Consider the following 22886-nt stretch of genomic DNA (forward strand, 5'->3'; position numbering starts at 1 on the left):
GCAAAAAAAACCCATCTATTTTATGTAGCGCACTGTTCAGCAACAGGTCGTCTGAGAGTAGTGGGGTTATGCTCATTGGAAAGCCTACGCAATGCCATTATCTGTGGTCATAGAGAAGAGGTCACCTGAACATGGTGCGTTTGTTATCGAGTTGAATTTAAAAACGCGTTTATTCAGTGTTTTTATTCAGTCATTGCAACTCAGCGGCAGTTCCGTGTATTTTTTTTTGCGCGAAGTCGATTCCGTAAGTGGCACAATCAAGGTGTGTTACAAACTTTAGAACAATAGCTTCTGCGTTAAAAAAAAGCTGACAAGCTGTCCAAAGTCAGATCGGACGTCAGACAACTAACATTCGATATAGTCCGTGCTGCTGTGGATAACAGTCCTCGTAGGCACACCCGAAAACAAACATCTGCTTTAAACATGTCTGACCGCTCGGTTGAACTAGTTTTGAGGTTCGATCTTAATTCTTATCCCAATGTGTATTAATCTGTTCAATTTTGTTAATCATCCATACAGATAATCGCACCGGAACCTCTCCATATCGACCTAATTTAAAGAATGAATGGAAATGCCGCTGAGTTGCAATGACTGAATCATCACTTTTTAAAATGACTTGATAACAAACGTGCGTTGCTCAGGTGACCACTGCTCTATGACTACAGAATATATTATGAAAATGGCATCGACTAGACTTTCCTAAGAGCCTTTAGACGACCTGTCGCTGAACAGTGTCCTGCGAAAAATAGATCGTTTTTTTTGCTGCACACTCTGTATAATGAAACTACGCTTTTACATTATATGTATAGTTTATCTGCATTAGCTTTGTTTCACATGCAATCCAAGGAGTATGAAATACATCCAACATTTCGGTAAGACAACATTATATACAAAAACTATTTCTTTGTAAGTTGACAGGGGGAAATGTTGTTAAATACAAATTAATGTCAAAAAGATTATCTGAATTTTTGTTAGTTTTAGAAATGTAATAAAGGGGCTGTACACGATTCTTCCGATACAAATGTCTGTTAAATTGGGGTAATATTACTGTAATTGGTCGTCAATAGGTTTAGTTAATTATTTGTTGATACATGAACACGAGAGGCTACAGTAAAACTTAGCCGTTGCCAACATAAATTTTTTAACTAGATTCTGATATTTAATATTTTTTTTGCAGTTTTGTACCATTGATTTCATTTCATTTCACTAATATTTTGTTGATAGGTTATCGTCTTTTTCTTATAATTTTGCAAAAAGTAAATTTGCTGGGAAACCCTCAGTTGATGCTCAGGCCCGGCTTATTCAGGCCCATGTCGGCTTATTCTGTAAACCATTGTACTAATTTAGTTAAATATAAATTTGATGTTTTAATCTTATGTATTTTTTTTTATCAAGTAAGATTTGTAGGTACATGTTTTGTAACTGTAACTATACTGCTCGACTAAAGATTTATTCTGCAGTCTGTTACCTCAGCAATGCGTTTCTTAAACTTGAATTATAAGTATTTGCTGTAATTGATGAAGACAACTACCAGGTTTCAAATTTCTGTCATATTTATAATTCAGAGGAAAATTAGATAAAACTGGACACACAGAGTAATTACTCCCAGTTCTCTACGCCATTTCTCTCATAGTATTGTATGTCTGTACAATAACGCTTATTTTCTATGGTTAAAGGGAGCTAGAGCTCAATTCCTGGAGTTGGAAGCAGACGTTAGCATGACTGGAGGAGTGAGGTGCTCTAGTGATGAAGAGAACACGAGTGGACTTGACGACTTAGACGCGAGCTTCATCAACGACATGACAGAGGTTGTGAGCACGTCGGTTGATCAGACCACCATCGACATTCAAGCCAAGTATCTTGAATCTGTCAAGTGAGTTAAACTTGAAAACCTTTTAAAGCTATGCTCCTGTGTTTTGTGGGTATTATGATTATGTCACATATTTTTTGTGTGTGTTTATCTACGCCTGTGGCATTCATTTACGTTTTTAAAGTAGGTAACGGTTCAATCCCTGCTCTTGTTACTTTACTATCTAACATAGACTTTTTGTTAGATAGCATCGATCAATTGATAACACGACAAATGGCATCTGGTCTGGAAACAATCTCGCTTAGAATAAAACCAACGACCATTAGATTTGAAGGCGAGCACTTTAACCACTTGGCTACACACACAGACAATTGGGAATAGTTTGCTACTTAACTCATTTAGGGAATTGGGTACTTTCCTGTTAAAGGGAACATTCATTATTATCGATGATTTTTTTCTCGATATATCGATGTTTTTGTTTTCCGATCCATTACAAATTGACAACAACTAACTGATCTTGTTTAGGCTAAAATAGTCTAATGGATTAAGAAATGAAACTGTTCTAAGCTAATCTAACATAACCAACCAAACTTGCTGTACCATTTAAAAATTCCATTTGGGTTTGAATATAAAAGGCAAGTTATAAACACAGAATTTTTAAATGTTACAGCAAGTTTGGTTAGTTATGTTAGGTTATTTTTTTAGAACAGTTTCATTTCATTAATGTTTGTTGATACTGAACAATATTTTTCGTAGTTGTCAGCTGATATGTTTCAATTTGTTAATATCGATATATCGAGAAAAAATCATCGATAGAATGTTCCCTTTAACAGGAAAGTACCGGGAATTGCTTTTTAGCTGTAGAGTGCACACTAGAGTGCTGTAGTTTGTGCTGTATGAGGGTGTTTTTTTAAGTAAGAAGTAATATGCGTATAAATCCGTATTTCGCTAGTACGTCGTGTTGAGGGCAGTGAGCTAGTTTAGTGGTGGAGCGCGGGGCTTAAAATACTGCCCTCATATTTGTTGAACTAATACAATGACAATTGGAAGTTTTATCATTAATTATATTTTTAGGATTCCATCCCTAATTTAGTAAGATTTTTTTGCAGTTTTGTTTGCAGAGTTATAATATCAAATAAATAAATGGTACACACAATACTTGATTTAGTTCTTTGCAAGAGTACTTCACTTCAATGTTTACTGTGTGAACCGGCATTTCTGATTCCAAATCTTTTTTCCTATTTTCATAATTTGTTATTAATGTTATTTTAACTATTTTTAGAAGTCCAATGAAAAGACCCGGTTTCAAAATACCGGCCATGACTGATTCCATCTTGGAAAGAGATGTTTATTCACAAGCTGTTCCTGAATATGACGATGATTCATATGAAAATGTAAGTTATTTTAGTTTTGTACATACAAAATAATGTAATGAAACATTGGCATGAATTTCTGTGTTATGAATGATAATGATATGAATGTTTGATGATAATGAAACTGTGATTAGTGTTGGCACGAAATCTCGTGGTTATTCTCGGTCAGCAGTCATCAATTGTGATACAAAGTGGAATTTTTCATTTTAATGAGTTTGCAAAACTTATCAACATTTTTATTTATTCACTTTGAATGTTACCTGAACCTGAACGAAACTACAATTTTGAGGCAAAGTTTGTTGTAATTGAATTGTAATGTTCAGGAAATGTTAAGTATAAAGACAAATCTTATATTTAGAAGTTTAGTTATCAAGTTGTTTTTTATTGTTTCTTAGTCATCATTTCAATAATTTTTTGTTATTTTGTACTGCTGAAGTAATATCTTTTAGACATAGTGTCTTTGTTAAAAGTCAAAAATGGAAAGAGAAATAGACTAGATAATGAGCAGAAAATAATTTAATTATTCACAAAAGAAAAGTTACTCAATCATAGTAAAATCCTACCAAAACTATTATTTTGGTAATAACAACATTACAATTCATTCAAAAATCATATGTGTTAAAATTATTAAAGTTCATTTTCATAGCAGCTGGAAAAAGACAAAATATAATATAAACCATAGATTATTTAAATGAAATGTTTGAATACTATATCCAACATTCTCCCACCTTTTGACTTGCAAAGTCAAAATATTAATTATTAATTCAGGTATCTTTGTGGGGGTATAATTTTTCTTCCTCTTAACTATGGAAAGCGTCTTTCTGAATAAGTTTAAACACTTTATTTTGAGCCTTAATCAATTCATCAACCGACAATCCTCCTGATATCTTTTGTTTAGACATATTTGTGTTACAACAAAATCTCAAAATCCAGCCTACCAACCTGACGATTTTATCAAATCTGGAGAAATATCTGTAATACCAACAATCTGGTTCAGGGTTTGAATTAATCATAATCTTTATAGTTGATTTGATCTTCCTAAGTTCAGAATTTACTTCTTTCTCATCACAATCATCACTGAAGTTTTGGTTAGGCCACAAGTTTGATGAGTTTCTTAGCCATTGTGGTCCCTCCCACCATTTCGACTCCACTAGCTGCTTAGGAGAACATCCACGTGACGGCAAATCAGCTGGATTCATATGGCCTGGAACATGATTCCAAGATTCAATGTTACTAAGGGATCTTATTTCCTTTACTCGGTTCCAAACAAACACTCCCCAGTAATCTTCTCGACGAATCCATGACAAAACGGTGGTTGAGTCGGTCCAATAAAATGTTTTGACATTTTCAAATCCCAAACTCTTTAAGACGTTGTCAGTTAGACGAGCGCCAATGGTAGCCGCCAATAACTCCAGTCGTGGAATAGTCATCTTCTTGACAGGTGTAACTCTACTCTTCGCTTGAACTAATTGAACTGTGGTATGTCCATTAGATTCACCCCTCAGGAAAACCGCGGCCGCATAAGCGTCCTGGCTTGCATCACAAAAACAGTGAACTGTCCAAGAAATATTCCCTCCGATTTCATTTCCAAAATATCTTGGAATTTTCAAATTTGAAAAAATCTCAAGTTGCTTCGCCCAATCTAAAAACAATAGTGTTATCTCTTCTGAAACCTTGTCATCCCATCCAATTTTACTTTCCCACGTTTTCTGCAGCAATATCTTAGGCGTGAGTGTAGCAGGACAAGTTATACCTATGGGGTCAAACAACTTGTGTGCAAAAGACAAAATAGATCTCTTTGCGACTATTTCAGGCTCTTTAAACTCAAAGTTTTCAAAATTCAACTCAATCATGTCAGTATTTTTGTTCCAATTCAAACCTAAGATAGGTATCAAGGTAGAATCATTTTTGAAACTCTGAATTTCTGTGTACTCCCAACTCCGAAGACAGAATCTAGCATCTTTCATTACAGAAGTCGCTTGATCTACAAATTGATTCAAATCTGAAAAGTCATCAAAACTTGCCATACAGTTATCTACATAGAAACTTCTCGACAGTGTCTCTACTACTTTTCTTGAGTAGTTTAACGATCCAGAATCTATCAAGTCTAATGTTTTTTCTAAATGAAGTTTTATTACTGCACTTAGCATAAATGGGCTACAGGTAACTCCAAAGACCACTCTAGCATGTCTGTAAACAACCAATTGGCCCTCTTCATTAATCCACAAAAAACGAAGAAAATCTCTATCATTCATATGTACACCAATCTGAAGAAAAGCCTTCTCGATGTCAGCAACAACTCCATATCTGTGTAGTCTAAAACGATTTAATATGGACGGAATCAATTCAATTAGGTTGTCACCTTTTTCTAGACAATCGTTCAACGAGGGCTGATTCTTTTCTTTAGCAGATGCATCAAATACAGGTCTCAATTTCGTGGTAGGACTGTTTTCTTTTATCACATGTTGATGCGGTAGGTAGTGACCAATTTCCAAATCAGCATCGTTAACCTTCTCTATGATACCTAATTCCTCCCAGTCAGACAACACCTGTTGATATGAACTAAGATATCCACTAGAAATAAGTTTATTTGTAAGATTACCGAGTCTTTTCTGTGCTACTTTCAAATTAGTAGGTAACGGCGGGTGATCTTCAACCCATGGCAATTTGACCTGATATCTGCCATCATTTTCCACTGAAACAGATTCTACAAAATGTTCCATTGTTCTACTTTTAACTGAAAAAGATTCACTCTTTACCTCCACTGGATCCTTGATTCCTAAAACATCCAAACTCCACAAATCTGAAATGGATTTATTATCAATAGGGTACAGTAAAGAAGTTACTGCCATAAAACTGGACCTGTCATTCCCTTCAACTGTAGTTCTTCCCATTAAAGTCCAGCCCAACAAAGTGTGCATCGCAACTAACCCGTTGGAAAGCAGATATCGTTTCTCAGTGTAAAGTTTCCCTGCAACGTCTGCACCTATCAGAACTTCAATAGGCCCGTCTCCATCTGTTACATTAATTCCCAGTGTTCCAAGCTCAATGGACCAAGGACCAGTTTAACTGTTGTAACATCGTTACAAATTATATCTTGATCAAGAACGTAAAAATTGCAGGCATAACTGTTATTTAAGTCACTTAGTCTAACCTTATAACACTCATGTTCAATTTTTTCAGTACTAGTACCACCAAATAAAGTATGAACTAGCTTCTCCTTTCTGACTATGTCATAGCCAAATTCCTTTGCTGTATTTTTCAAAATATAAGATCGTTGTGATCCCGTATCTATTAAAGCACGTGCTGTTCGCTCTTGATTTTGGTTTCTAATTTTTACTAGAAAGGTTTGTAAAAACACTTCTGTGTGAACATTGTTTGCTAGAGAACTTTCTTTGACTGGTTGTTCACTCAATGAACTTCCTTCTGCAGCAGATGCCCTACACATAACAGCAGTGTGCCTCCTTCCACAATTGGGACATTTTATTCTAACTTTACATTGCGCACTCCTATGACCATACTTCAAGCAAGTAAAGCAACAACCATTTTTTCCAACGATTTTCACCTTCTCATCTACTGTCAATTTACTGTCTTTACAGTTTTCAGCTAAGTGGTTAGAACCACAAAACATACATTTAGCGTCTTTAGTATTTAAATTATAAGACTTTGTTGGGTTAACTAAACCAGCAGCTGTTGTCATCATTTCAGTATGTCTGGCGTAACTAGGCTTAGGTTGAAATACAGTAGATTTACTTACTTTAGGCTGTAGGTTAGGTCGCTTACTATTTTCAAAACCAGATGCAGCTAGGGTAATCCTTTCCTCGTTAGCAACCTCCTTTTGCAGAAACTTCATCAAACCATCAAGTCTATCCTTAAGTTCAGCATCAACTTCATAGCCAGAGTGACGCTGCCAAGCTCTCAACAGTTCCTCGGGCAAACAAGACTCTATAAGAGGATATAACATAGCAGAACATTTTGTCAGTTGTTACTCCTAATGTCTCCAATGCTCTTAGCTGGGTTTCCAGTTTATCTTAAATGAAAGAAACTTCTACCTTACTGTTTAAATTACTCAGCACTAACTTCAAAAGCTCTCTAATATACACTTCTATGAGAAGGTCATCTCTACCAAAACGACTTTTAAGACTTTGCAAAGCTTTTGAATAGTTCTCAGCGGTAGCAGGATAACTTTCGACCAGCTGACGAGCCCTAGAATTAGCTAAAGTAGCCTGCACAAGATAATGATATTTATCAATATCGTCAATATTCTCGTCATCATCTATTCTTTTGAATTGTGCCCAAAAAGGTAGCCAATCCTTCAAATCCCCGCTAAACTTTGTGAATTCAATAGTAGGTAGCCTCAGCTTGGTCCTAACAGCAGTAGATTTACTCATTACAGACCCATTGGAATTAGGTGAAGTATCCCTAGACCTAATCAATCTACTCTGTACAGCTAAACTAATTCGATTAAACTTCTCTACATATTCATCTGCTAGCCTAGCTTCTTCATTTAACTCTTCTTCATCTGCTTCAGAATCAAGCAAGAAATCTAAAATTTCCCTGTCCAAAGTTTTTAGTTCTTCTATCTTACCTTCCAGAGAGCTCAATTTACCCTGTATATTGTGTAGGTCTTGCTCATCTTTGCATAGCTCCTCGTTTATCCCATTATAAATTCTGGTAAATGCTGTTCTGAAGGTTTTTCTTAGTTTCCTATTTCTTTCCATTATCTCAATAGTGACTATCTGGTTAAGAACTCATACAGTCCTGTCACGGTCGCCAAATGTTAAAAGTCAAAAATGGAAAGAGAAATAGACTAGATAATGAGCAGAAAATAATTTAATTATTCACAAAAGAAAAGTTACTCAATCATAGTAAAATGCTACCAAAACTATTATTTCGGTAATAACAACATTACAATTCATTCAAAAATCATATGTGTTAAAATTATTAAAGTTCATTTTCATAGCAGCTGGAAAAAGACAAAATACAATATAAACCATAGATTATTTAAATGAAATGATTGAATACTATATCCAACAGTCTTCTTTAAACTCGATGAAATATACAGAGCTTCAACATTTTCCTCTTGTTTTAAAGTTTTTTTTTTTGCTCACTACCATAACTAACTATTTTGCATGTTGATCATATTTTCTGTTAATAGTTTTTTTAAAGGTGGTTTTCTAGAATTTCACACTAAGAAATGCACTCTAAATTATGCCATAGAAGTATCATGTATATTAATCGTTTAATCCCTACTAGATTATTGCTTTCAAATTACTAAAAAAAAATTAATATAACAAATCTTAAGTCTCATTTCGACTAAACTCTTTGCTAGGACTCTTTTTGCTGTGACGCAAGCCAAATCCCCATCGAAGATGAACCTTCTGAGCTCGAAATAGCTGAAAGATTGCTGAAGCAAAAGAGAAAGACAAAGAAAAGAAAACGAAAACCTCGAAAGTCCGAATCAAGTAGTGATGATCCTAACAAGAGTATTAGCAACGTACTGAAGAAGAAAAGACTCCTTTCATCTAGTTCTAGCAGTGAGGATGTTGCTTGGAGTTGTGAAAGAAATAAAAAAAGGAAACATGTTTCTTCTCCAGAGTCCAGTCCTATAAAGGCACACTCCAAGAAAAGACATAAGAAAAATAGAAAGGTTCAGTTATTGACGTCTTCAGATAGTGACAGTGATAAAACAATATTGTAGTTTAGTTTGTAAATTGTAGCTGTAAATTTGTTATATCTGTATTTTTGTATTTTTGTAAAATGGAAATGTTAATACTTTTGTACAATATAATTTGTTAATATGTTTAGTTTTTACACACTGTTATATATTTATAAAGTTACATACCGTTTCAATCATATCTTTGGTTATTTAGAGTACATTGTTTCTGAGTAGACGTTCCCCAAAAAAGAATAAATTTGTATTGCGTCAATTCAACCTTGTCTTTGCAGGATCAAAATTCATGAAAATTAAAACTGGTAGTGGCAGCGAATTTGCAGATTTTAAGCTGCTTTTGAGTTAATTCAACCTGTTATGTATATATTCCAAATATTAAAGTTGTGGACCAAAGATAAATTAATTTATGCTCTTAAGAGTCGGCAAGACCGCCAGCCATCTTGGATTGTCTGCCCATAACAGCAATGTTAATGGTTGAAGTTTAAGCATATTACGGTATTGTTTATTAAGTCAGGGTGTCTAGTTTATTTCCATTATAAAATTCAAGACTAACTCCAGACTTTTCAAGACTAATTCCAGATTTTTCAAGACTAGTTTTTCCACAATTAGTGGGTGTTGATACCAAAATGTATCGATTCTCGATTCTTGATACCGATACCGATTTTTATAGCTTAACCGAATTTTCTAAATAATACTAGGCCTACACCAAACCCTGTCTTTGTCATAAAGTAGTATTATGATAATGTGGTGTTTTCAAGTAAAGAAATAATGCAGCAATAAAAAATTCTAACTAGCAAATTTGTTTTTTTTTATCATGAAATCTTCCGCGTACCGTACGTTTAGACATCATCATTGACTGCAGCAGTTACAGAAACGTGATCGTCGTCGTCCGCGATCACGGCAAAATCATGAACATTTCCCGCGGCCGTGTAGACATTATCGTCGTCTCCCGCGGTAACAAAAACGTCATCGTCGTCGTCCGCAATCGCGGCAAAATCATGAACATTTCTTGCAGCCGTGTAGACCCGCGGTCACGAAAACGTCATCGTCATCTCCCGCGGTCACGGAAACGTTATCGTCGTCGTCCGCGATCACGGCAAAATCATGAACATTTCCCGGGGCCGTGTAGACCCGCGGTCACGAAAACGTCATCGTCATCTCCTGCGGTCACGGAAACGTCATCGTCATTTCCCGCGGTCAAGGAAACGTCATCATCATTTCCCGCGGTCACGGAAACGTCATCATCATCTCCCGCCGTCACGGAAACGTTATCGTCGACGTCCGCAATCACGGCAAAATCATGAACATTTCCCGGGGCCGTGTAGACCCGCGGTCACGATAACGTCATCGTCATCTCCCGCGGTCACGGAAACGTCATCGTCATCTCCTGCGGTCACGGAAACGTTATCGTCGACGTCCGCAATCACGGCAAAATCATGAACATTTCCCGCGGCCGTGTAAACACCATCGTCGTCTCCCGTGGTCACGGAAACGTCATCGTCGTCGTCCGCGATCGCGACAAAATCATGAACATTTCCCGCGGCCGAGCAGATATCATCGTGGTCTCCCGCGGTCACGGAAACGTCATTGTCGTCTCCCACGGTCACGGTAACGTTATCGTCGTCTTTAGCGGTCACGGAAAGGTCATCGTCGTCTCCCGTGGTTTCGGAAACGTCATCGTCGTCGTCCAATATCGCGGCAAAATCATGAACATATCCCGCGGCCGTGTAGACATCATCGTCGTCTTCCGCGGTCACGGAAACGTCATCGTCGTCGTCCGGGATCGCGTCAAAATCATGAACATTTCCCGCGGCTGTTTAGACATCACCATCACCTCCCGCGGTCACGGAAACTTCATTGTCTTCTCCCGCGGTCACGGAAAGGTCATCGTCGTCTCCCGTGGTTTCGGAAACGTCATCGTCGTCGTCCACTATCGCGGCAAAATTCTGAACATTTCCCGAGGCCGTGAGGACAATCATCATTGGCTTTCGCGGTTACGTAAACGGAAGACGACAATCGCGGTACAACCATAAAAATTCCCGACTTTGAAATCAAATTTAAGACTAAATCCCGACTTTTCAAGACCATTTTGAAATTCAATACTAATTCCCGACTTTCCCGACTACTAGACACCCTGTAAGATAAAAAGTTGCAAAATATCTAATTTTAAAGCTATTGAAGCATGTGATTTGCTATATACTTTTTTCATATTTTAATTATTATTATTTCGTCAAACTACATAAATATATTGACTCAAACAGTGATTTTTTTCAACCTCTAAAACAAAAGTTCTTAAAATCCGAAAAGCAGTTCACACGGAAAATATATTTAAGAATCACATAATATTTTGTTCTCGGTAATCAAATTTACAGCGCATGATTAATATGCTTCAACGTGAACGCATGTTTTTGCTGATCTGCGCTAGGACAACCAATGTTTAGCCTCGCATCTGACAGTCAACCACTATGCAAAAGCATTGACTACTGCTGATTCTATTAATTTATGTTAGAATATTGCATCCCAGACATACTTCAATCGCTCAGGGATTTTAAATTTATTTTCAAACTCATTTTAATGCAAGACATAATAAATAGTACCTTATTTCAATAGTGATGTTTGGCTCGGAATCCAGATTGTTTGATGGCTGGCTTTAAGCTGTTGTGAATAACCTCTACAAATCTGGTAAAAAATATTTCAAGGGACTATCAAGGTGATTTGAAGGCAAAGTAGTGCATTCAAATCGTCTCCCCTCAATTTTTAATTCAAACCAGATGGTTACGACATAGATAAAACATATAATACTCCCTTAGTAGATTTCTCATCCTATTGAACAGCTGAAGCCAATTTTATTGTTGGTTCTGTACGGTGAACTGAGAGGTTGTGTTTTTTTTACAATTTGTTTCTTGTTATTTCAGTCATTTAAAACCTTGTTTAACCAAATAATACTATCTAATCATAAACAATAACTCATCCCCTAGTTATATAACCAAACAGTATAGCTCGAATAATGAAATGTACCTTAAAATAATAGAAACAGAATTTTGTCATCACTAGTGCCTATTGTCACCGTACATGAACTAGATATTCAAAATTTACAACGGTATGAGAAGTCTACTTGAGGTTGGTTAGTCTATGGTTAAGAGTACCAAATTAATAAAAAAAATACACCTTCTATAAAAAAGTTCTTTTATTCAATATTAATTTGGCAGTGACATTTACTCACTCCGCAATAAAGAGATCTCATTAATAACTTCAATAAACATGTAAAGTTAATACAAATAAAAACTTCACAAAGATACAATCTACAAACTATGGGCAGTATCACAATAAATGTAGAACAGAATATGTTTACACAATAACATACTGTAAAGAAAATCTACTCTGCTAGTGTATTGGAGCCGTTGAACAATTCAAGAAGTACAACCCCTAAATATTTTGCATCTGTAATGCAAAAAAAAAATCCACAAACACTGCAAAGAGAGCTACAGACAATTACCTAGTCGACTTGTGTAAAAAAAATCTATGCTACAATTAACACAACAAACCATAAACACAACCAAGATCAACTTAGTTTTATTATACTGAAATAATGTTATACATCTATCCATACCAATTTCATTTTAACATAGTTTTTTAAAATCTGGGATTCAGCTTCACAAAATATAATATTTTATTGAAAATAAAAATGTTTGTCTTTGATATAATAAAAAAATAACTACAGTATGTTTATAAGTTTTTCAAAAAATCATTACGTGGTTTTTTTTATGGAATTGTTCAATTCAGGCACATGAAAAGTCTGTAAAAATATTGCTAAATGTCTTGAGTAAGGCCTTTCAGTACTGATTCCAAATGTTTCACAATGAAAGTGTGTTACTTTTAAATATCTTTTCTGGCAAACAGCTATTTCTAAATATGTTTCATCGTCAAATTTTTATTTAATTTGGAATCTTAACACACGTAGCGTCCTGCGCATGCGCATGTCCCGGGTCCGAGCCATCCAACCTCGTTAAACAAAAGCAGCCAGTATGAGTCTAGTGTTTGACGGAGAATGTTACTACTTGCTGGTCTGTAAATACAATAGAAATCTGTTTTTGCCGCGCTCCTCGTGTTTGGACTTTTTTATGTATTTAAAGGAGTTAACAACACCAAAATGGGCTCAGTAAATTCAAAGTACCCAGATGTTCTGATTGTGCTTTAGAATATTTGTTCTTTTCTTTAATTCTGTTTATTAATAATGCCTAAAAAATTGAGTACATCAAACACCATCTCCTTCCAATTGGCAATACAATTGGACCGGCTACGTTCTAAGCAGTGCTGCTATCTGTGGGTGTTTAGCGAACTACATCAACTCTTGTTATAAAGCAGGACATCACCGCACGTTATTTGCTATTCGTCATACCGAAATATGAAAGCCAATCACCTGGCAATCGGGTTTGTATGACGCTGCGGGCTGCGCCGCACTGGGGCTACGCCTGCCATTTCATGGGCCGCAGTGAATGTGTTAATGAATGATTATGATACAAATAGTAATTATAGTAATTACCACTCAAATGAATAAAAAAAAAATAAAAAAGATGTCCAAATTAGAACCAAAGCCCAGATGTCATCCTAGAAAAATGTCTTTCTCTAACAATAAAAGGTAACTAACTATCACTATCATCTTATGTACAACTTAATAAATTTTTCTGAGATGTGTTTGTGAATGTACTGTATCTTTAAAGCAAACCTTACCTTTTACTTGCCAACTATCAATTCTTTATAAAAATATTCAAAGTAGAAATATCGCCAAATCAAACTTATAAAAACTATAATTACTTCACAACTTAACTCAATGGTAACAAATATAATTTCAATCTGTATAAAGCAATGAGTGCATTACAGAATACAGAGTGTAGTGAAGTTTGCATGAAAATAAGAGCAAGAGAGAACGATTGGTCGTTAACATATAGTCTTAATCTCTTAATCTAAGTGAAACACTCGCTTCTGAAGCGGATATTTAATGTTGAGCCCCCATCAGTGTCAAATGTTTTTGATGGTTACGTTGCCCGACGCCACTATTGGCAGACCTCGCTCCACGAGGGGCAATCCTCGCTCAATGTTGAAACATTCCAGCATGGCCGCACCCACTGAGCTACGCCTGGAAAACATATGTTAGTGAGACAAGAGTATTGTTTACAAGGGGAAGTAAGGGCTAATTTTGCTTATACCTCCATAGTTTGCATTGAGAGGTGGCTCTCCTCTTATTGTCCTAATTAGTGAACGGAATTGCATCATTTTCAGATTGTAGCTTAAGGTAAACATACCAATCGTCGGAAGCCTACCAAACATCGGAAGCGGCGATTTTAAACTAAAATAATAAGCGTCTGAGTAAAAAAAAAGCAAAACAAAATCCAACAACGTATTCTGTGGTATTTGGTTTTTGAAAGCATACTCTTTGTCATACGTCACTGAAAAACGTCGTAATTTAGTTGGCCGTGGTTGATCGGCAAGTTGACAGTTTTGCGGGAGTTGACGTCTGTGCTAGCGCTTGAACTAAGGATTCAGGTAAGTTCGATAAGGGTTAGAATAATTTTAATTAAGTATATTAGTGTCACAAATGTTTTATAGGCTAAATAGATATATAATCTTGACTTTAGACTATAATAAGAGTGTTTTTTAACGTACTTAAATAATTTATAAGGCTTCCGAACTTAGGAAGCTTAAAATATACGTTTTGCCAAATATCGGAAGCGGTGTCCGGACTTAGGACTAACGGCCGTCCTAATTTCGGAATATGTGTTCAGAAGGCCTTTTTATTTAAATTTGTGACTTTTCTTGAGAAAACAAACCTATTAATCACTATTTAATGATTTTGTATGAAATTACCCTTTGAAATTTACGCAAAACAACCCATGATTAAGATGTTATACACTGTAAAATCCTTGTAACAAATTGACGATCATGGACGGCCTATGACTTAACTATGCGTTTTTATGGACTTTTTATTAAATTTTGAGGTCATTCTTTAAAGAAAAAATCATATTAATAACTTTTTATTATTATATAATAAAATTCCCAGTGAGAATTTCCGCACAAAACCCATAATTAAGTTGTTTTAAACTGTAAATTCTCCAAACAATGTTGGCGGTTTTCGTACGGCCGAGGTCCGGACTATTTGTTTTGATGGTCTTTTTAGTTAAATTTGTCGTAATTTTATAAGGAAACAAACATATTAACTTACCGTTAATCACATTCTGTGATTTTTTTATTAATTACCAATTATAATTTACGCATAAACCCTATAATTAAGTTGTTATGGTGTTGAAAACAATTATGACGATTTTGCGTGGCATGAGTTCGGACTGTGTGTTCTGATGGTCATTTTTATCTAATTTTGTCGATATTTTTAAAGGAAACAAACATTTCAACCGTTATAAATAAAATTTTATGATCTTGGATGAAACCGCTATATCAAATTTGCTAAAAAAAATCATAATTAAGTAAGTTGCCACTACACAAAAACAGGGCCTTACGCCGGCTTATTCGATATAATTGTGGATGTTCCAACCCATGCATACATTCTGTGACATTTTGTTTCTTTTTGTCCCTTTTGGCTTATAGCTTTTTGCAGTATTTCGTTTGTTTTTCAGCATCATGCCAGCACCAAACCGACCGCACGTGCGACGTCGCTACACACAAGATGAATTAAACGTAGCTTTGGACGCAGTTAAGCAGGGGATGAGCATATTTGCAGCTGCTAAGCAGTTTGGCATCCCCAAAAGCACCCTGCATGATAAAATAAGGGGCAGAACCAAAGAGGAGGCCATCATTGGCAGGCCCTCTGTGCTAACTCCTGATGAAGAGGAGGCAATAGTACAGTGGGTCCTCCAGATCGGAAAAATGGGGTTCCCACTAACAAAAGAACAACTCATTGAAAGCGTGGCTCGTATCATAAGCGAGACCAACCGGGAAAACCCCTTCACAAATAATATTCCTGGGGACAAATGGTACGGGTTGTTCCTGAAGAGACACCCGACCATTACTGAAAGAGTGGCACAGGGCCTAACAACAGCCAGGGCTAATGTTTCAGAGGATAAAATCCGACAATGGTTCAAAGAGGTTAAGGAGTATTTTGAAGGCAAAAACCTCATCAGTATTTTTGAAAATCCAGGAAGGATATTTAATGCAGATGAGACGGCCTTCTTCCTATGTCCCAAAGGCAGGACAGTTCTTGCCAAGAAAGGGGAGAAGGCTGTCTTCACTGTCTCTGGAAACGATGAAAAGGAATGCATCACCGTACTCATGACTGGAAACGCAGCTGGGGACCTGGCTCCACCGATGGTGGTCTACTCGTATGAGAGAATTCCTGCGGTGATCGGCCACACCTTTCCAGACGAGTGGGCCATATCGAAGAGCGAGAGTGGGTGGATGACCTGTGCTACCTTCTATGAATACATAACAAACGTGTTCCACCCGTGGCTAGTAAAATCAGACATACCTCTGCCGGTCGTCCTCTTCATTGATGGCCACAGCTCTCACCTCAGTCTGCATCTTTCCAACTTTTGCAGCAACAACGGCATCGAGGTTGTGGCACTCTATCCGAACTCCACCCATCTTCTACAACCGATGGATGTTTCGGTTTTTCGGCCACTGAAAGCGGGGTGGAAAAAAGGAGTGGATGCATTCAGATTCCAGCAGAATGGTCGAAAGATGAAGAAAGAAGACTTTGCACCACTGTTGAAGACAGTAATCGAAAAGTGTCTGTCCAAGAAGACTATCCAAAGTGGTTTTGAAGCAACTGGACTGAAGACCCTTGACCCAGACTGCGTCCACTTCCAAAACTTGACTAAACGACCGGAAAAGAAACAAAATATCGAATTCCTCCATGGTCGACGACGAGAACTAAGGAACTGTTTGCAGTACATAGAAACAAAGATCGGGTTGGAAAAAATCCGAATGTTTAATCAAGGCGACGTCCTCCTCCGGGACGAATCCCTTCATGCGCTGTGGCAAGGGGTTAAAGGAGACGTAGCAGCCATCGAGGAAGAAATCTCCAGACAACATCCCCGACGTAAGAACGAAGCGGTTCCTCCGGCTCTCCCAGGGTCTCCAAGATCGTCGACCATTGATGATCCACTTCCGCTGGATGAGGTAATAAACTGCTCTTACTTTCCACGCCATAAAATTTGTCGAACAGATAATTAAAAAGCTTTATGTCCAAAATAAGTTATTTTACATTGAAATACATGTATTAATAAATTATCTTACTGTACCAAACCTGTACAGAATAACTAATTTGACCATTCATGCGAGAGGGAATTTTCTAAAACACCATCTGGTCTAAATTTGAGATAGTATACATTTTTACTTTCTTTCTAACAATAGTTATTGTTTTTACTTCATTATACATAATGTATTTTTGATTTTTACAAAACCCAAAAACAATCTGATACTAAAGTTATAACAAATATTTGATTTCGTTCTTGAAGAAGGCTTAAGTTGAAATATATGAATTGTTTTGTTGTTGTGATAGGCTAATAGTTTATCTGTTATACTAAGTTAATCATTAAGTGTGAAATATATCGCAAATGTAAGATCCAAGAATTATAGTCTGCATCCATAGAACTAATAATTCTATATGCAGTTTTGTTTATTTTCAGCTGGAACGAGAACTCCAAGGAGAAGACAATGTGATGGTGGCAGGCACGAATATTGAGGAATCATTTTCGTTTGATGAGGTAATAAGTTATTATTACTTCCCAAACTTTTATGTTGAGGGCTTTAAATGTTTTGATAGTAGATATTTAAAAGTTCGTTTGCCCCTAAATAGTTATTTTGCAATAATATGAAATGCAAGTACAGAGTACCTAACTAAATAACCCATTAAAGCTGAGTACCTAATACCCCCACTGTAAGTTCCCAAACATGTGCATAATAGTCTGCATTCGTTAAAATATTCTATAGGCACCTAAGATATGCCTTTTATTTATTTTCAGCTGGAACGAGAAGTCAATGAAGAAAGGAATGTAGTGGTGGCAGAGGTGACTGAAGAAGGGGAAATAGTTGAAATTGACCCGTCATTCTTCAACTTTGAAATCGACGACTGTGTGATGGAAATCAACCAAAACAACACCACGTTCATTACTTCCCCTGTTCAGAAGACCCAAGAGAGTTCTGTGGCTGCTTCTAACGCCGCTTCATCCTCAGCTTCGCCATCTCTTTCTCCTGCCCCTTCATCATCCGCTGTGCTTCGTCCTTCAAACACTCCTACTGCTGGAAGTTATACACCATCAAATCCTCCCCAAGAACCCTCCACCTCTCAATCAGGCAATTCAAACCTAATGACAACTCTTCCATCTCCTTCAACATTTAGTCCCAGCCAATTGTTTCCTCTCACTCCTACCATAGAATCAAATATCCCAATCCCTAGTCCAAATCTTCCTTCGCCATTTAAAAGATGTTTGATTTTCCCGACCCCACCTAGTGGACAAAAAAAAAGGAAAAGTGGGGATGTTATGCCCTGTACCATCTCTGGCATAGGCTTTAAGGAGTACATGCAAAAACGAGAAGATCAGAAAGCGGAGAAGGAAAGGGAAAAAGAACTGAGAAGACTAGCCAGGGAAGAGAAGAAGAAAGGCGTGAAGAAAAGATTGAGTTTGGACCAAGGGAGGGAAGCAGAAGATGACGAGGACTTGGACGAGGACGACCCTAAGAGCCCTGAAGGGATAACTGAAGATGATCTGAAGGAGCTCAATGTTAACTCCTGGGTTGTCGTCCCATATAATATTGACGGCAAACAAGAGTTTTGCCCCGGGCAAATTAAATGCATTCAGGACGATTCCCTTTGCGTCAAGTTTCTGGAGAGAAGGGGAAACAAATATGCGTGGCCAGAAAATGATGATATTGACGAAAACGTTCACACATCTGAGATCGTCCAAATACTTTCTGCACCACGCGTTGAAAGAAGGGGGTTTTTCTCTTTCCGAGAAAAAGTCATGAATAATTGATCCGCTGACACCCTTTTCCATCTCTTGCAACCACCTCTCCTATTCCACCTTTTTCTTTCTCACTGTATATATAATAAGTATAATGTATCTAATGTAAATATGTATTTAATGTGAATAATGTATCTAATGTGAATATTGCATGGTATTTTTGCATGACTGTAAATTAATATCTGTTTTAATTTAACTCAGTTTCAGTAGATTAGTGTATATTTTAGTTTTTAACCAGCAAGTACCTATTTAATTTGTCAATCCCAGATTTGTGTAACTTACCTTTTTACATATTTTTTCTGTCATGTAAATATCTTATCAGTGTTTTGTATATAACTTCTTGCATAACTGTAATTTAAATTATGCCGTCTATTTTTGTCATTTTGTACATACTTCATAATGTACATATTTCTTCCATGTAAATTACTTATCAGGGTTTTGTATAAATTTCTTGCATTGCTGTCATTTCTGCACGTTATGTCTCGCTTCTTGCCGAAATATTGCATGTGAATTTAAGCTATTAAATACTAAGTTAAATTGATTTACAAACATCTCTCTCGTTTCTTTAAAAATTCTTCTCCTTATATAAGTTAAGTGTAGGCTTAGGTGTGAACAACTTAACTCAGACCTTAGTCATCATGTTTTAGAGCAGTTATTTTAATCTTATATTTGCAAACCAAAGTTATTAAGGCTACACCAAATTTTCAGTAGGCTTAATCATTCTCAAAGTGAAAAATTATAAATCTATAAGTTACTGTAATCTTGTTTAAGCCTACTCTGAAGGAAAAAGCTTATCCACACAGTATAAAAAAAGGAAAGTAAGTAAAGGGAGGTAAGTCGGTAAGTAAAAAAAATATACAGCAAGTTCTATTTATTTTCATACAACGTTATGATGTGTACGAATGGTAATCAAACACAACAACCTTAAATAGAGCACAAAACAAGTTTAAAGTTACTTAACAACATTTTCAAGGATGACTTCATATAAACATTCCACCATATATATATCCCAGCTATATTAGTGCATTCCATTCGTCATTCGTGGGAATGCAAAGATGCAAACATTCCACCTGGTCCCAGCTTAGGCTGCATACCATGCCTAGTCATTGGTTGGAATGCAATGATGCAAACATTCCACCTGATCCCAGCTTATGGTGCATGGCATTCCTTAATGTAGTGTTGTGCAATGACCTCACTGGCGATATTCTATTCTAAGACTGTGTAAGTGTAATGTGTCCTTTGTGTTTGCATATGGTTTCGGTATTAAGTTACTTACGCTAGGCCTACTTAAATCATGGTGGAAGGAAAAAACATAGGTGTGCCATTCCCACATACTTATTCTGACGTCACTCGGATTGCAAACAAAAGATCACCTGATTGTAACTGTCAAATTAGTATGTATTTGTTTTGTTTTGTATGAATTGTTTTTATTATTATAAAAACAATCAAATCAAAACAAATACATACTAATTTGACAGTTACAATCAGGTGATCTTTTGTTTGCAATCCGAGTGACGTCAGAATATGTGGGAATAGCACACCTATGTTTTTTTCCTTACACCATGTAGGCCTACTTAAATAATATATTATGATAAAGTAACAAACATTGGTCAGAAAATTTATTCTGAAAAACAATTTCAAGCTTATTTTTCGTTCTCCTATGACGTCATAGTATTCAACGAGATGTAAACCTTTGATATCTCCCCTTTTCCAAACACTTCCGATGTTGGGCAGACGAATTCCGATGTTAGAGCATCAGCCTTCCGAAGTTAGGCATTTAGGCCGTTCATGTAGCGTGATTAGATTTTACGTATTTAAAATCATATTCACAAGTGTTTTATGACATAACCGTTTTTATTTGTTGTAAAATCGATCAAGGATCGAGGTTATATATTTGGATGTTAGAAATAGGCATTATTTAAGCTTCCAAAAGTGTTTGAACCTTACATAACCCTTAAGCTTCCGGTATTTGGTAGGTTTACCTTAACGCTTTTCAAGACAAGTTTAGAAATTTTTTAATCTTCCGACACATGCGAGATAAGATCAGTGACGTGTTTTTTACCACACAAGAAACAAATCGGATGCCGGCATTCATCGCTAGGTGACTGGTTAGGGCCCTAATGCAATGATTGAGTGTCAAAATGGGTTATGGAGCGTAAAAATGGCTGTGAAAACCCTTTTCCATTGTAGTCTTCTGTGAGAAGCCTGGGTACCACCAAAAGTACATATCTTTCCAAAATAGACATTTTCACGGCAATTTTAAAACTCCCTAACCTTTTTCTGCACTTTACCCTCACTCGTTGCATTAGGGCCATAAATTTTCAGTCAGGATGAATGTCTCCAACTGATATGATTTTTACAGTTAAAAACGTGTCACGAATTTAACCTCTATACGGTGGGAGATTCAAATAATTTTAAAATTTTTCAGGACACACTGTAACGTGTAAGTACATGTAAAAAAAAGTAGCAAATAATGTGGGTTTGTTCACAAATGAAGTCAGTAAGGGGCGAGGAGTCTCGTTATGGCTCACACACGAACTATGAACTATAAACTCAAACGACCATGGTACATTGAAACATTACATGTACTGTATAAATTTGATTGCAGGTTACCTCCAATATATTTATTTTTTAACTTTGGTATATAGAATTTATTCTAAGAATCCAATGGTCCTCGAGTTTAAAAAGGTTTACAGCTTCCTCAACCTATGTGAACATGTTTGAACGCCCACATTTAAATAAAACTTAATTGGAAATAGAACCCTCTTGTATTGACACTAAGGTCAGCAGAGGTCATGGCTACAGACCTGGTAAGCATTGAAGTCACCAGCGTCCACTTGTTGAGCCGAGGGTCGTATCGCTCAACAGAGTTGAGTGAAGAACTTCCATCGTTCCCTCCGAGGGCTAATAATGTTCCGTCGTAACCTACAACTTCATGTGTCGACCTACAAGAAAATAAACACAACATAAGTTAACACTTCTGAAATTATTATAGTTTCAATTTCAAATTGACGTATTTAGATCTGGTGTATCAACTCGTTTCCTATTGTAGAGTACGCTTAGTAGTTTGTTTGAATTAAGAAACAATCTGAAAGCCGATGGGATAACTCTCTGTTATAAAGACATTATTGAGAGTAGTGATGGCTTTTTATTGAACGCTTTTAATTTTGGTAAGATTGATAATGCTGGTGTAAGAAAGGTAGTTCAAATAGATAAGTAGGTGATTTATCAAATATATATATAGTTATCCTCAAACTAACCTCATAACCTTTACGTCCTATCTCACTGGCTCCCGCAAGCTAATGCTCGGTTTTCTTTAAAGTGGGTTTCATTTCAATGTCAAGCACCCGATCCTTCGTTTGCCAGGATTATTTATTTAAAGCCCAATGATCTTACAGCAGAAAAACTAATCCAGAAAAACTGTGAAAAATCAATTTGCATAAACCTCCGACAAACGACAGAACACAGAAGATACAATACCTTCTAGAGTGCATGGGTGCGATTGGTTCCCACGTGTTGCGCCGTACGTTAAAGCGTTCTCCGCTGGACATGCACATGGTTCCGTCGTTGCCACCAACACAGTATAGCAGTCCGTCGAGCGCCGCTACGCCACAACTGCTGCGACGGGACGACATGGACGGGACGGCCTGCCACCTGCCGATCCTGGGGTCTAGACGCTCCACAGAGGACTGGTAGTTTGTAGAGTCAAACCCTCCCAGGGCGTAGATGCAGTTCTCTGATAACAATAGAAAAACAGTGTTGTATCAAATAGAATACTAGAAGTAACCGCAAACTTCTACAACCTAACGTATAAGTATGATGAAACATCCAACCAAACGAAATTGTACTGAATACTTGTGGACATCCGGTACATTTACTTATTGAACATAGATCAATCAAGTAAGAAAACACAAGTTATAATGGTTCCTAAAATGTATGCAGTAACAATTGTTTGACCAAAAATATCTCAACTTTCGTTCAAAAGATATTTTTCCTAATGTACTATTACATTTAATACATTTAAGTTACATTGTTATATTTAATATTAACAGGAG

The 22886-nt window shown here is 36.6% G+C and overlaps 2 protein-coding genes across 2 annotated transcripts in view; one reads left to right on the forward strand and one right to left on the reverse strand.

The window, feature by feature from the left end:
- The window catches only part of LOC128989556 (Fanconi anemia group M protein-like), a 29999-nt gene extending 20982 nt beyond the window's left edge, over positions 1-9017 (forward strand). The window contains exons 18-20 of the mRNA XM_054411456.1: positions 1677-1873; positions 3093-3204; positions 8516-9017. Coding sequence (XP_054267431.1) covers positions 1677-1873; positions 3093-3204; positions 8516-8884 — 678 coding nt within the window. The 3' untranslated portion in view covers positions 8885-9017. The remainder of the gene's footprint in view (positions 1-1676; positions 1874-3092; positions 3205-8515) is intronic.
- A 3009-nt stretch (positions 9018-12026) lies between these two features.
- The window catches only part of LOC128990288 (kelch-like protein 17), a 65643-nt gene continuing 54783 nt past the window's right edge, over positions 12027-22886 (reverse strand). Inside the window, exons 12-14 of the mRNA XM_054412613.1 lie at positions 22312-22567; positions 21639-21776; positions 12027-13994 (exon numbers count right to left, since the gene is read on the reverse strand). Of these exons, the coding sequence (XP_054268588.1) occupies positions 13877-13994; positions 21639-21776; positions 22312-22567 (512 nt within the window). The 3' untranslated portion in view covers positions 12027-13876. The remainder of the gene's footprint in view (positions 13995-21638; positions 21777-22311; positions 22568-22886) is intronic.

The sequence above is a fragment of the Macrosteles quadrilineatus genome, unplaced genomic scaffold (genome assembly GCF_028750875.1).
Source record: "Macrosteles quadrilineatus isolate MER2022 unplaced genomic scaffold, UCM_ALF_1.0 Scaffold_3__2_contigs__length_128488019, whole genome shotgun sequence".
Taxonomy (NCBI): domain Eukaryota; kingdom Metazoa; phylum Arthropoda; class Insecta; order Hemiptera; family Cicadellidae; genus Macrosteles; species Macrosteles quadrilineatus.